The sequence below is a fragment of the Symphodus melops genome, assembly GCF_947650265.1.
Source record: "Symphodus melops genome assembly, chromosome: 5".
Classification (NCBI taxonomy): domain Eukaryota; kingdom Metazoa; phylum Chordata; class Actinopteri; order Labriformes; family Labridae; genus Symphodus; species Symphodus melops.
Genome location: NC_136695.1, coordinates 10,353,047 through 10,365,976, shown reverse-complemented (window position 1 = coordinate 10,365,976; position 12,930 = coordinate 10,353,047). Strand labels below are relative to the sequence as shown.

General features: G+C 38.2%; 1 protein-coding gene across 1 annotated transcript in view; it reads left to right on the top strand.

Moving 5' to 3' along the window:
* me1 (malic enzyme 1, NADP(+)-dependent, cytosolic) overlaps positions 1 to 9,081 on the top strand; it is a 69,355-nt gene extending 60,274 nt beyond the window's left edge. Inside the window, exons 7-14 of the mRNA XM_079343546.1 lie at positions 4,676 to 4,785; positions 5,244 to 5,341; positions 5,756 to 5,869; positions 6,416 to 6,521; positions 6,731 to 6,873; positions 7,013 to 7,186; positions 7,860 to 7,958; positions 8,077 to 9,081. Of these exons, the coding sequence (XP_079199672.1) occupies positions 4,676 to 4,785; positions 5,244 to 5,341; positions 5,756 to 5,869; positions 6,416 to 6,521; positions 6,731 to 6,873; positions 7,013 to 7,186; positions 7,860 to 7,958; positions 8,077 to 8,244 (1,012 nt within the window). The 3' untranslated portion in view covers positions 8,245 to 9,081. The remainder of the gene's footprint in view (positions 1 to 4,675; positions 4,786 to 5,243; positions 5,342 to 5,755; positions 5,870 to 6,415; positions 6,522 to 6,730; positions 6,874 to 7,012; positions 7,187 to 7,859; positions 7,959 to 8,076) is intronic.
* The last annotated feature ends 3,849 nt before the right edge of the window (positions 9,082 to 12,930 follow it).

The window sequence follows — 12,930 nt, the reverse complement described above, 5'->3', positions numbered from 1 at the left end:
GTGATCTGACTGTGAAATCCTGACAGTAGGGATAAACCGCTACTTTATTTATTTTTCCATTACAGCCTAGAGAAGAGGAACTTTGAAAGAATTCACAGTGCTGAACTTTGCTTGGACTTATAACTCAATATATGCTCCTAACCCAATTTAATGCAATTTTAAAGATTTTGTTACAAAATAATAATATTATTGAGATTAAATATCACACCGATCATTTAGCTGAGAAAGTATGGCATTACTCCCAGGGCACAAATATTGTGTTTTCGACACTAGAGACTCTCTTGTGGACAGAAGTGCTACACCTGTGGTAAAAAACATGGTCCCATGGTGGTCTCACTAACTTAAAGCAAGTTATCAAAACGTATAACTACTTTAATATACACTGTATATGTGTTTCTTTTTTACTCAGCAGTTTGCAGGATGTTCTGTTTGTCTATTTGTTGTCGTTATGTGTAACTTTAACACTTATCTAAATATAACTTACAGATTTGAAATATGTCTGACAATGTTATTATACCTTGTACAGCTATCAGATTCAGTGGAAGTAGGAGTTATTTTGCTGATAAAGCTTCAGTTATTTACATACCATGATAATATTTTGTCACTCAGAACTGTTCCACTGCCTCCTTATGCTGACGTCACAACTGAAAAATGTTGCTATATAAATATAAACGTTAAGATCTGCTTCATATAAATCAATTCCTCACATTTAAAGGTTTTACTCCAGCATTTGTTTCAAACATCCATCCATAGAAATTTGTGATATAGTGTTAACTAATTAAATAAACCTTATGCTGTCTTGTTTTTTTATGAAAAACACTCCTCAATTCAAGAAAACACCTGAGAATCTGTGCGATTTATCTCTATATGAATTCAAATTGTGCGTTATGTGCACACTGTTGGACAGTGACAGGAATAAAACCTCATTTTAAAGATGAATGATGGTCTGATTTGCTGATGGTCGGATGCTTTGTGATTCATTTGGAGGCATCCTATTTGCATTGGACCATTTGATAACCAGTTTAAAACCCCTTAGAGTAAATTTAATAATACCTTCATTGCATTATTAGCACCTTTACCACACTTCTATGCACTTTTCTTTTGTTGTTGCTCAGTAACTATTATAGCAATCCTCATTTCTACTGAGATAATGTGCTTTAGAAAAATGTTGCAGTCTACTCTATAGTCTCTTATTAATAAAGACTATACTGATTATTCACGTGGACTTCATAATTACACCATAATGCATTCTTTGGTTCTAAGTGTGACATTTTGATATGAGTCAGTAACATATACCCTCTGCCCATCTGAAACAACAATGGTAGCTGATCTGTAATTGAAGCTCTGAGTTCAAACATCTGTGTATTGTAATTATGGCTCTTGTGTGAGAACAACCTCCTTCCCAATCCTTCAATCTTTCTGTGCTACTGCTCAGAGATGAATAGATTTCTCTCAGCACAGTCAGGAGTACGGGTCTATGTTTTTTTATCTATTGGGTGTGTCCCAGCTTTCTTAGGTTTCTGGCTTGAGCCGTGATACAAAAGAAAATACTGCTTTCTTTGTCAAGGGTATTTCTTATTGTGGAGAAGAGGCGCTTTTTCAGATTTCAGCATTCCATTCAAATGGTTGTCAAGGAAAAGACATCAGACTTTCAGGCAAAATAGGGACCATGAGCACCAATGGCTTCCAAGACGAGCTTTGTTCTGGGCACACGCACACATACACACACACACATACACACACCATCAAAAACACTCCCCCACTATCTTTATTGGTTCAGGCTAGCAAACCAAAAAGCTTTTTACATTGGGAAAATGTCCCTTTCTTTCAGTGATACCACAACCACAGTTTGTCACTCTGTAGTTTATGGTCAGTGGATGCCCATAAATATGCATGTGTTCACAGCTCATTCATTCAAAGATCTGTGGAAGAAGTCCCTGATCTTTCTGTGCTGTCATTTTAACATAAAACAATGGGTTCAATACCTGATATTTTTTCCAGTCGCATTAAAAAAAACCTGTTCTTCTTTATTTTTCTGAGAATATTTGCAGATTGTGAGTATGACTCACAACTTCTGCAGACTGCAACCCAAATCCACCTCTGGACTCGTGCACGAGCAGCTTGGTTCTGCATGAACTGGTGTGACCTCTCCAGTAGCGAGTTGCACCAAACCATACCAAAGTACGCTGCACACTGGCAGAGGGGTAAGGCCACATCTATCCTCGCCTGTCGCCTGACTCTGTCTACGTCTCCTAAAGTCCCAACACAATGAAAAGTTTATAGCTCCCTTCTCGGCCTCATTATTCATCCTCTTTACACAAACGTTCAGTGCTTTAGAACTGCTCTTTGCTTGATAGAAAACACATTTCATTTCCTAGTGCTACTGCTGTGTTGGCAGTAATTCAGCAAGCCTGTCAGTCTCTGTATTAGAAATCAGTGTCGTGCAGTGGGGCAGAGGGGAGGTTAAACAGTGACCAAGCTTTGGCACTCTCTCTTCAGGACGTTAAGGTTTATTACAGCTGAACCCCGGTAGCCTCTCATCCTGCATTTCTTTCTTGCCTTGCTTCCGCTCAGCTTCCTCCTCCTCCCACTGAAAATTTAAGCAGTTATACAGCAACTGCAACAAGTGGCAAACAGCTTTAGGGAATTGTAGAACACAGTGCAAATGCTTTGTGAGGTATGAGGTGGGGTTTTATGAAAAGAATAAAACCTAGAAAAAAAAACAGACCGCTGAGAGATGGAAAAGAGAGGTCATCAAACAACCTCAACTTAAAAATGATGAAGGACTTTAACATGCTGTTTTATTCAGATAACTGGCAGAGCTGCAGGTATTGGTGGAGGTGGGACGCCTTGGCCTTGTTTGCTTGGCCTGTCTCCCCTTGTGAAACGAGACGAGTTTCAGACAGCCTCTTCCTTTCCTCCCATTGTTTCAGCGAACAAAAGGACTTAATAAAAGTTATACTGCTCAGTTTATTTTTGCAGACAGTGACATCAACTGAAAAGACAATAGTGAAGTGTTCCCAACTGCTCACATAATCCGTGCCTGAAGATGCTAGATGATACAAAAATATTGTTTCTGAAACTTTTGGAACTTCATCTTACATTGAAATGAAGCCCCTATGAGATTTCTTTTTCTTCTCCTTTAAAGAGGGTAAGTTCCCTCAGAGCTTTGCTGCCATAATGGGACAGCAGTTTCGGGAAGCTTGGCTTTCCACTATACTGTATTCCAAAGAGGGAGATCATTTGGCTGGCTTTTTGGACTTTTTCGGGAAAAACTAAAATCAGAACAAATGTCCATAAATGTACAACCATCTAAAGGGATGGTAAATGGACTTGAGCTTGTATAGTGCCTTTCCAGTCTTCTGACTTCTCAAAACACTTTTACACCGCATGTTACACCTCCACATTAACACTCTGATTCCGGAGGTTTCAATGTAAAGTGACCATCAGAAGTAACTAATCCCATTCATACACATTTATATGCCACTGAAAGCAATTCGGGGTGAAGTGTCTTGCCCAAGAACACGTTTGACATGTAGCAGGAGCTGGGGATCGAACCCCCAACCTTCCTTTTGAGAGACGATTGACTCTTCCAACAGAGCCTTACCTACTGTAGAAATGGAAACCAGTGTTAATATTTTGGACAAGCAGACATTTTTAACTAAATGTTTTAGTTTCAGGTTTTATTTAAATAACGGAAAGCCCCATTATAAATAAGAAAACAATTTCATAGACAACTTCATTCTGCCTGACACAGTGAACGGGCTGCATCCAGACACACTTTAAAATCTCCAATAACACACAGTATTTTCACATCATCTTCTTGTATCATTTCTGTTATCCTTCACACCATCACCAAATCAGTCTTTCCTTTCCCTACAGCTGAAAACCTGTCTCTCATCTTGGAGAGTAGCAGCAGTCGCTCTGCAAACATCCAGTAAATTCCTGAACTAAAGTTCCATCTGTTCAGAAGCCTGGGAACTCAGAATTCCTCTTTGTCGCTGCTAAATCTAATTTACAGACTCATAACTCTGGCTATAGGGCTTATTTTTGTTGCATGATGTTTTTGTAGGAGCTTATTGGAACAGGCTTCTATGTTGCTTTATTGAATGTATGTGATAGGTGGTCTGTGCAGCATCTTGTAAAATTGAACAGGGATGGTTTTACTGGAGGCCTGGGTGGCCTTTGTGTGGTGTTCCTTCAAATATGGTGCTTTTGTGATTCTTGTCCCTTGTGCAGGTTTGACCTTTCCCACTAAAACTCACTGTGAGGTGATGTCGTGAAGTTTGGCGAAACAGGTGTAAGCTTGTCAAATGTCCAATAAAAAAGACATTACACACAGTTCTGCAGCTTTTAAATTCTCTAAAAGATGATTAGTCCTCATTTATTTAAACATTAGTATATTTGTTTTATCACCTCTTTCTTAATTTCTCACCCTCTCATTTTCAGTGTTGTGGGAAAGCACCCCCCTCAGGACTGAAATATAGTCTTCAGAAACAGAGGCTTCTTAATCTAAATAAGTTAATGTATGCAAAAGTGTGTGCAGATGTGTACTAGCTGACCCCCTACTCTGGATAAAGAATACTTTCTTCCTTCTATTTCACTTAATCTGTCGTTTAAAAACTGCCTTTTGGTTTAGAGAGATACAATTATGTTTGTTTTTTTTCTTTTACAGGTATGGAATGGACTGTTTGATTCAGTTTGAGGACTTTGCAAATGTTAATGCTTTCCGTCTGCTGAGTAAATACCGCAACAAGTACTGCACTTTCAACGATGACATCCAAGGTAAGCCGACAAAAACGGACATACACACTAACAGACGTAGTACAAATAAAAATCTTTCCGAACCATCATACCTATCCATTTCCTACATGATCCATGTTAAAGATGTATATTTGCAATGTTGAGCCTTGTGCTTATTTTTCTTTTTTTCAAGAGAGAACCGTTTTTGCAGTGAACCATCAAAATCAGAGAAAAGGCTCAAACCTTAATAGAGTTTGTCTTACCTGGATTTCCCATTCATTTTGGAGGCTGTTAAGCGTTCATACTACTAAAGTACATTTGGTTATTTAGTCAACTTTATTTTTGGAAGTCAGTGTACAATATAAACATCTTTTAATTGTTGCTGTTGTGTTAAAATACTAGTCTAGTGTTTTTTTTAAGGGGTAACCCATTTATTTTATGAACAATGTTAGCATAAGTATATGAAACCTGAAATGTTGCTCTTGTATGATGCTTTTAAGGCACTGCAGCAGTAGCTGTAGCTGGACTCCTGGCTGCTCTCCGCATCACCAAGAGCAAAATGTGCGATCACACCATTGTTTTCCAAGGAGCAGGGGAGGTATGTGTAGCACACTTACTGCATATTTTAGGCCACAAGAGTTCACCTGAATGTTATATTGAAAGACTTTCTTATTTGAAAATTTTACCTCTTTGTCCCTTTATTTCCTTTGAGATTTTTTTCTCCATAATGACTTCTTAGGAACTAGAATTTTTAGTTCCAATCATCTGAAATTCATCTGTGACTAATGCAATATTGAATCAGACTGTCAACGGCCATGAAATAGCCAGATTTCTGATTGAGCAAGAAAAAAATGTTTCCCGAATTTTCAGGAATTGTATTACATCAATAATGTACAAGTGTTTTCTCTCAATCACTATTTTAGTGATTTTGTTTGTGAAACCTTCGTGTCAGATGTCACTAAGCAACTCCTCTTCTCTTCCTCTCTTACCCCTCCCTTTGTCTTGCTCTCAGGCAGCGATGGGGATTGCTGAGCTGATCAGCATGGCCATGGAGAAGGAGGGACTCCCCAAGGAAGAATGTTTAAAAAAGATCTGGATGGTTGATTCCAAAGGCCTCATTGTCAAGGTGTCTTAATCCTGCAAAGCGCTAAACACAGGCGTAAATACACTTGACAAAAACTGAACAATCCTGTAGGTGGTCAGAAAAAGAAATCCTGAATAAATAAAAACATGGGGGCTGATGTTATTACCACATGAGGATTTTGAATGTTAAACCCGTTTGACATCAGAATTGTTCCCTAAACAAAATAAAAAACCTTTCCTGTAGTGTTAATTGATATGACAGAGGTCTGTACTTGGAATAAGTGCAAAAGGCTCTCCAACATTAGCATCTGTCACACATCTGTTTTGTCCACATTATCCATGCTATTGATCCCTTGTTTCTCCTCTTAACCCATGTTCATTGCTTCGTCGACTCTTTCTAATCCTTTCATCCCACCATACTATTTCTCTCTCTTGTTTCCTTCTGGTTTACCTAATGGCAAAGACAAAACATACAGTACAGGAAATCCTTTTATTCTGACACTAAACCAGGATTTTTAAGTGTGTAAAGTTTACACAGATGGTTAAATGTTTCATGTCCTCCTCCTCATACGCCCTCTCTGAATTTCAGGGTCGAGACAACCTGACTCATGAGAAGGAGAGATTTGCTCATGAGCATCCACAGATGAAGAATCTGGAGGATGTAGTTCAAGAACTTAAACCTACAGCAATCATTGGTAAATCAACAAACTTTTTTTTTTTTTATCACAAGAAATCTAGTGTGATAGTTTTCAAGAAGCAATCGTTGATAGAAAGGACAGATGGAACCTTTCTCACATGAAAAACAATCCAAGGTCAAATGAGAGTCCTGATGATGAGCCTGTAAAGACGACATATGCTGGGTTACACATGGGATCTATTGCACATTGATGGTTTTCTCTCTCAGGTGTGGCAGCTATTGCTGGAGCCTTCACCGAACAGATCATCAGGGCCATGGCTTCATTCAATGAACGCCCAATCATATTCGCCCTCAGCAACCCGACCAGCAAAGCAGAATGCACTGCTGAGCAGTGTTACACATTCACAGAGGTACTCACTCTGGATGCTTGACATTGAAGATATTCACCCAAACATGAAAGAGTTTATGACTTGCCTTGAATACATTTGATAATAACACTGCTACAAAAAAAATATTTAAGAAAGGTTACTATCCCACATTTTGCTGCAGGGACGGGGCATCTTTGCCAGTGGCAGCCCGTTTGACCCAGTCATCCTGCCTGATGGAAGAAAGCTCTTCCCTGGTCAGGGTAACAACGCCTACATCTTCCCTGGTGTGGGCCTGGGTGTTACAGCTTGTGCCATCCGACACATCTCAGAAGAAATCTTTCTCACTGCAGCAGAGGTAAGACTCTCATATTAACAGTACATACACACACTATTCTTATTATTACATAAAACGGGAATTTGTCAACTATGTCAACACTGAACCGCAGCATTAGTTTTTGCTAAAGCTTTATGTGATAAATATATTTTATAGCTGATGGTAAGTGTTCTCCTGTTCAGTAGACCTAACACATTGGTTCATATTTCCCAAGCTCATCATGATTGAAATGATGAGAACACGTTTTTAAATAAGTTTAATCAACAGTATTTCTCACAATTTTTATGAATGCTAAATGACATGAATTGAAGTGATTACTAATTGAAGGAAATTTCCATTGCTTTTTCCATGGGCTCTGCGGGAGAATTTATTGATTTTAAATTAAAACCAGTACATCAGGTAAATACTGATTTTATAAAGGAAGAAAGACATGACAACTTAAGACAACATTTTTAAGGTAATAACTTGTCAATAATTTTCCCGATTGTAATATTTTTCAGTTTGTCCAGTTCAGTTCAGTTCAGTTTGTTATTCCCGCTCTTTTCAACCTTAGTTTGAAAAAAATGCAAAAAAAGCTAAAAACACTAGTATCTGTCTCTTTATCTCTGCATATTTCAAATCCAGCTGAGAGTAATCAGACCTGTGGAATAAGTGTAATCGATTTAATTTCCTTTCTTTGTGTTTTTTTTTCCAGGCTCTCGCTCACCTGGTGACAGAAAAAGACCTGGCAGAGGGAAGATTGTACCCTCCCCTCAGCTCTATCGGGGACGTTTCTCGCAAACTGGCCATCAAGGTGAGAGCAAGGGTTACACACCATAAAGATCCCCTCACAATATCTCTACGAGTGCAGCTGCTTTTGAGCTGCTGAAAATATAAAATCACTCTGTTTTTTCAAAACCTATTCTTTACAGATCATTGAGTATGCATACGAGCACAACATGGCCTCACTTCACCCAGAGCCGTCCGACAAAGAAGCGTATGTTCACTCACTCACCTATAGCACTGACTACGACGAGTTTGTTGTGGACTCGTACCGCTGGCCAGAGGGCAGTATGACTGTGCAGACGTGCAAACTTTAAAGCACTGGACACAGAGACAAAACGAGCCCTGAAGGGAAAGGTGACTACTGAGATGCAACCTCATCATATAGTGGTAGATAACAGAGGCTGTGTGTAGAATTTTCTCATGGATATACAGTACTACAGTGAAATAAATGGCAGCAAATGTAGAGGATGTGAACAGGATGTCTTCAATCCCTACAGCAGTGAAAAAGAAATAAATGCACTGTTAAAGAGAAGCAGTTTGTAGAACTTGTGAAATACTGAAAGAAAGGTAGTATCAGATTAAACGTACATTTAAGATCACATAGTGATGAAGTCCTTACAGGCAGTTAATTTATTATTGTTTCAGCTATATTCCAAAAACTCTTTGTCAAATGAAACCCTTCAAACTATGTTTTTCACATCGATAATTATTACAGTCAAACAAACAAGAGCACAGGACACATGTCTTTGGAGACAAGACATAAAAGTGACTTCATTTTCTTTTCCCTGTAAAAGTTCAGAACAAGTGAGACACTCTTCAGTATCTCATGTAGATCTATCATTTATTCAAGACACTTTCCAATAAATGTCATACCTCATCACTTAGGGTTAGGGGTTTATTTTACTTTGATAAAACAAGGGCAAAAAACTCAGCAGGTTCTTTCTGAAACACCTTTCCATGCCTCTCTGGCTCCCTTCAGAGGCAAACATGTGTCATCGCAATACACTTTGTAGCCTATTACTCTGAATCGACTCTGTTTGCAAATGTGATCTTTTTCTTGGTTATATGATTTTTGTAAGCACATTTTAAGAGGAAAATAAATCTGTAATATTTGATCAGAATGCACTTTAATACAGTATCAATCCCCATTATATTCATGGTCCAGTGTTTTCTTTTTTTAACTCATTAATCAGCGTCTAAATGAACCAAAAACAGTCTTTCTGGGGGGCCAATAGTCAGCAGCCGTGGGTTTGAATCCAACCTCAGCCCTTTGCATGTCAACCCCCACTCCCTCCTGCTCCAACACTTCCTGTCTCTCCTCGTCTGGCCTATCTCACCAAGGCAAACATCATCCCCCTTAAAAAAAACTTAACACACACAAATAAACGGCACACAACTATACAGACTATAACAGCAGCAAGTGAATCTTTATGGTTTATGTTCTAACAGCGTATGATTGTCCAGTGTCGTCTCAATTAAGCCAAGGATGATTTTACATTAATTAATCAATCAGTGGCCAGACAGTCACTACCAGAGGCCTTTTCTGGCCTGCTGCTCATCCCGCTCAGAAATCAATAGAGAAGCAGTCAGACCAGTCAGGACTCAGAGTTGAGTGTCTAGCTGCGGGCAGGATTGTGGGAGACAAACATTTGTTTTCCTCACTTTCTTTGCTTCACCCTCCCTGTTCATTCAGCTGCAGGCATCATGCACTCACAATGGTCGATAAGTCTCGATGTCAACACCATGTGGTTTCCAACTTTGAATCTCTTAAATGGTTCCTTACTACTCTGGAAAAAACAAGTTTTATGTCAAAGTATAAAAAAGAGACACGCATTGATATCTACATTACTATTTATTCAAATCTTTGTCTTTTAATTTAACCATGGTCATCCAGCACTCTAACATAATGATCAATAAGTCTCAATGTCAACAGTCAACACCATGTAGTTGTCAGCTGTCTAGACCACAAATGTTGTAAATGTACTCCATCACATACAGTGCTTCACAACTTCCTCATGATTGTGTATATATTAAACAGCAACCATGTTGGCTTTACAGAACACAATGAGAGAGCTTTCGGTGCTTTAACTGGTTTTCATCACATTTTAATTACAATTAGCAGGAGCTAGACACTTTTTCTAATGTATTTTATTTGAATCAAATTTCTATTTTGCCTGCTGTAACTTTTCAGCAGGCAAAATTTTCTATGGGCAACAGGGTACTCTATTTACTGAATTTTACGTATTTTATTGTGAGTGAACAACGCATTTCGACTGTAGCTTCCTCAAGTTTGCCCAGCACAATCGTAAGGCATACACAGGTGTGTTTTATACAAATGGTCACAAGAACAATCATTAAAAACATTTTTAATAATTTCATCATAAAATTCAATGAAGTTATTTTCAGCGTGCCATGAATTTGTGTTTTTTATGTTTACCATTTAACCATTAATTTAAGATAAATACACAGTATATTCAATACTTTTTTATCATTTAGAACTTTTAGCTGCTTGGGTTAACATAATTCTCGAATGTTTTGCCAAATTCTCTGATTTTCAAATTCCACCTGCCCCCTGGGAAATCCCATATTAACCCCTGGGGTAAAAACAAATGCTGCTTTGTTATCCTGATTATCTGTAAATCTGCTGTACATCACTGTCAGTATCTCCTTTCTCTGTTTTTGCCTCAATTGTCACCCTGCAGGGCTTTGTGACACCTTACTGCTCACAGACATGCCAAGTGATTGGCAGCTGTAACCAGACATCATTTTGACCTTGTTTACAGTGTCACATTAAATGGCACCTTGCTGGGACCTTGTGGCCTGTGTCAATCAGTTCGGCCCCTGAGGGAATGTCACATGTTGTTAGTCTGTTTACCCATCCTCCTTTTCATCAATGATGTAAATTGAGACTTCTTTTAAAAACCTCCATTTAGAAAAGCCTCTTTTTGCTTTCTACTGTGAGATATCTTCTTAAAAATGATTTGCAAATTGCCTCTGAAATTCATCTCTGGATCTTTGGTTCCCCCAGAGGCTAACTTTTGTCATTACCTAAAACTAAGCATCTTTTGAATTAGAAATACCTTTTATTTAATTTTCATGTATTATGAACAAATTTGGGTTTGTTTATTTTATTGTCATTTCTTTTCACTCAGTGATGTTGTTTTTTCATGAAACCAGCGAACACTATTAAGACTTTCTATGCATTTATAAACAAAACTTTACTTCAACTTTATTATCATGTGTTGTTATAAAAGAACACAGATGCATTAATTGTTTATTGAACTAAACCCTCAAACAAAATATTTATTTTAGACTTTCACACACAAACATACCATGAGATGTAACTTTGTAAAAAAAAAACTACAACAACAGCAGCAGGTGAATCTTTATGGTTTATGTTCTAACAGTGTATTCTTGTCCAATGTTGTCTCATTTAAGCCAAGGATGATTTTACATTAATTAATCAATCAGTGGCCAGACAGTCAGTACCAGAGGCCTTTTGTGGCCTGCTGCCCATCCTGCTCAGAAATCAATAAAAAAGCAGTCAGACCAGTCAGGACTCAGAGTTGCGCGTCTCGCCGCAGGGATGATTTGTGGAGAACAACTTTGTTTTTCTCACTTTCTGTGTTTCAGCCTCCCTGTTCATTCAGCTGCAGGCATCATGCACTCTGATGTGACAATCAATAAGTCTCGATGTGGCTGGCAACTTTTGAAGGCCTTAAATGGTTCCTCACTACCAAAACAAAACACGTTTTTGGTGACAAAAAGATATTTTTGCAATTGCTCAGCTTTCATTGGCTGACTCTTACTTCATTTCTGTACACTTTCTAAAGTAAGTGTCTAAATTCTAAATGTTAGTCTTTTTTTAGCTAGCTGGGTTTAAGGTATACCTTTACATTTTTTATTATTATTATTTTATTATTTATTATTTTTAAAACCATTACTTTAACTAATCGTTAATAGTTCAATACCAGGTTGGATTTCGAATGATCTTGTAGTTTCATAAATCACTGTCAAACACAACATATGGTCTTCAGGTTGAGGACTGTTTTAGACTGTGAGGACGGCCATGGTGTTAAGACTAAGTTGTCTAAGTTATTAAGCTACTTTACAGTTGTTCCCTGTGACACCTTGAAGTATTAATCCCTAAAGCTAAATAACTACTCTGATAGTTGTTTTCATATGGATGCTGCCGTGCTAATGCTGCTTTTTAAGTTGAAATACTGTACAGGGTTAAGTTAAACCTTCCCATCTTGTGTCACACCTTGCTGGTAACAGACAGTCCAGGTGATTGACAGCAGTTAACCAACGTCATTTTGACCTCGTTTACAGTCTCACATGAAATGGCACCTTGCTGGGACCTTGTGTCCAGTGTCAATCAGTGAAGTCCCTGAGGGAATGTCGCCTAGCAGAGTCTGTGCACCCATCCTCCCTGTCGCTTGTCTGGCACGGAGCCCAAAAATGCTTTCCCATCTGCTCGATCACTCCGCTTCTTCTGCTTGAATTCTTGTGTAACCACAGTTAAGGTCAATTGGCATCATCTCATCAGCATCATCATTTCCTTTTAACCATTGTAAGTCATCTTGTATTCTACTTTCTCATTTGATTGATTTAATTCATTTGGATTATTAGTTTGAAGCAAAATTAAACTGAGTGGAATACCTCACTTGAATCTGTTTAGTTTCAGTGGACATGCTAAAATGTTCAGGTCTGCAGACAAGATGAACCCCCTTTAAAAGACCAGCAGAGGGTGCTCTCACATATAGTTTGAGCAGGGGTCGGTAAAAGGCTCTATAAAGCACATTCGGGACCATAATGATGAATGATGTGAATGTACACATTTATCTTTTGTCATCTGTAATAGAGCTTTTTTTTTTCTTTTTTTTTCATACTTTTTTAAAATTGCTGCAACCTGTGCAGCTGAGCTACCATATAAAGACACAAAATAATGACCATAACTATAAATCACTGCATTTATTTTGAATCTAACCAGCTACATC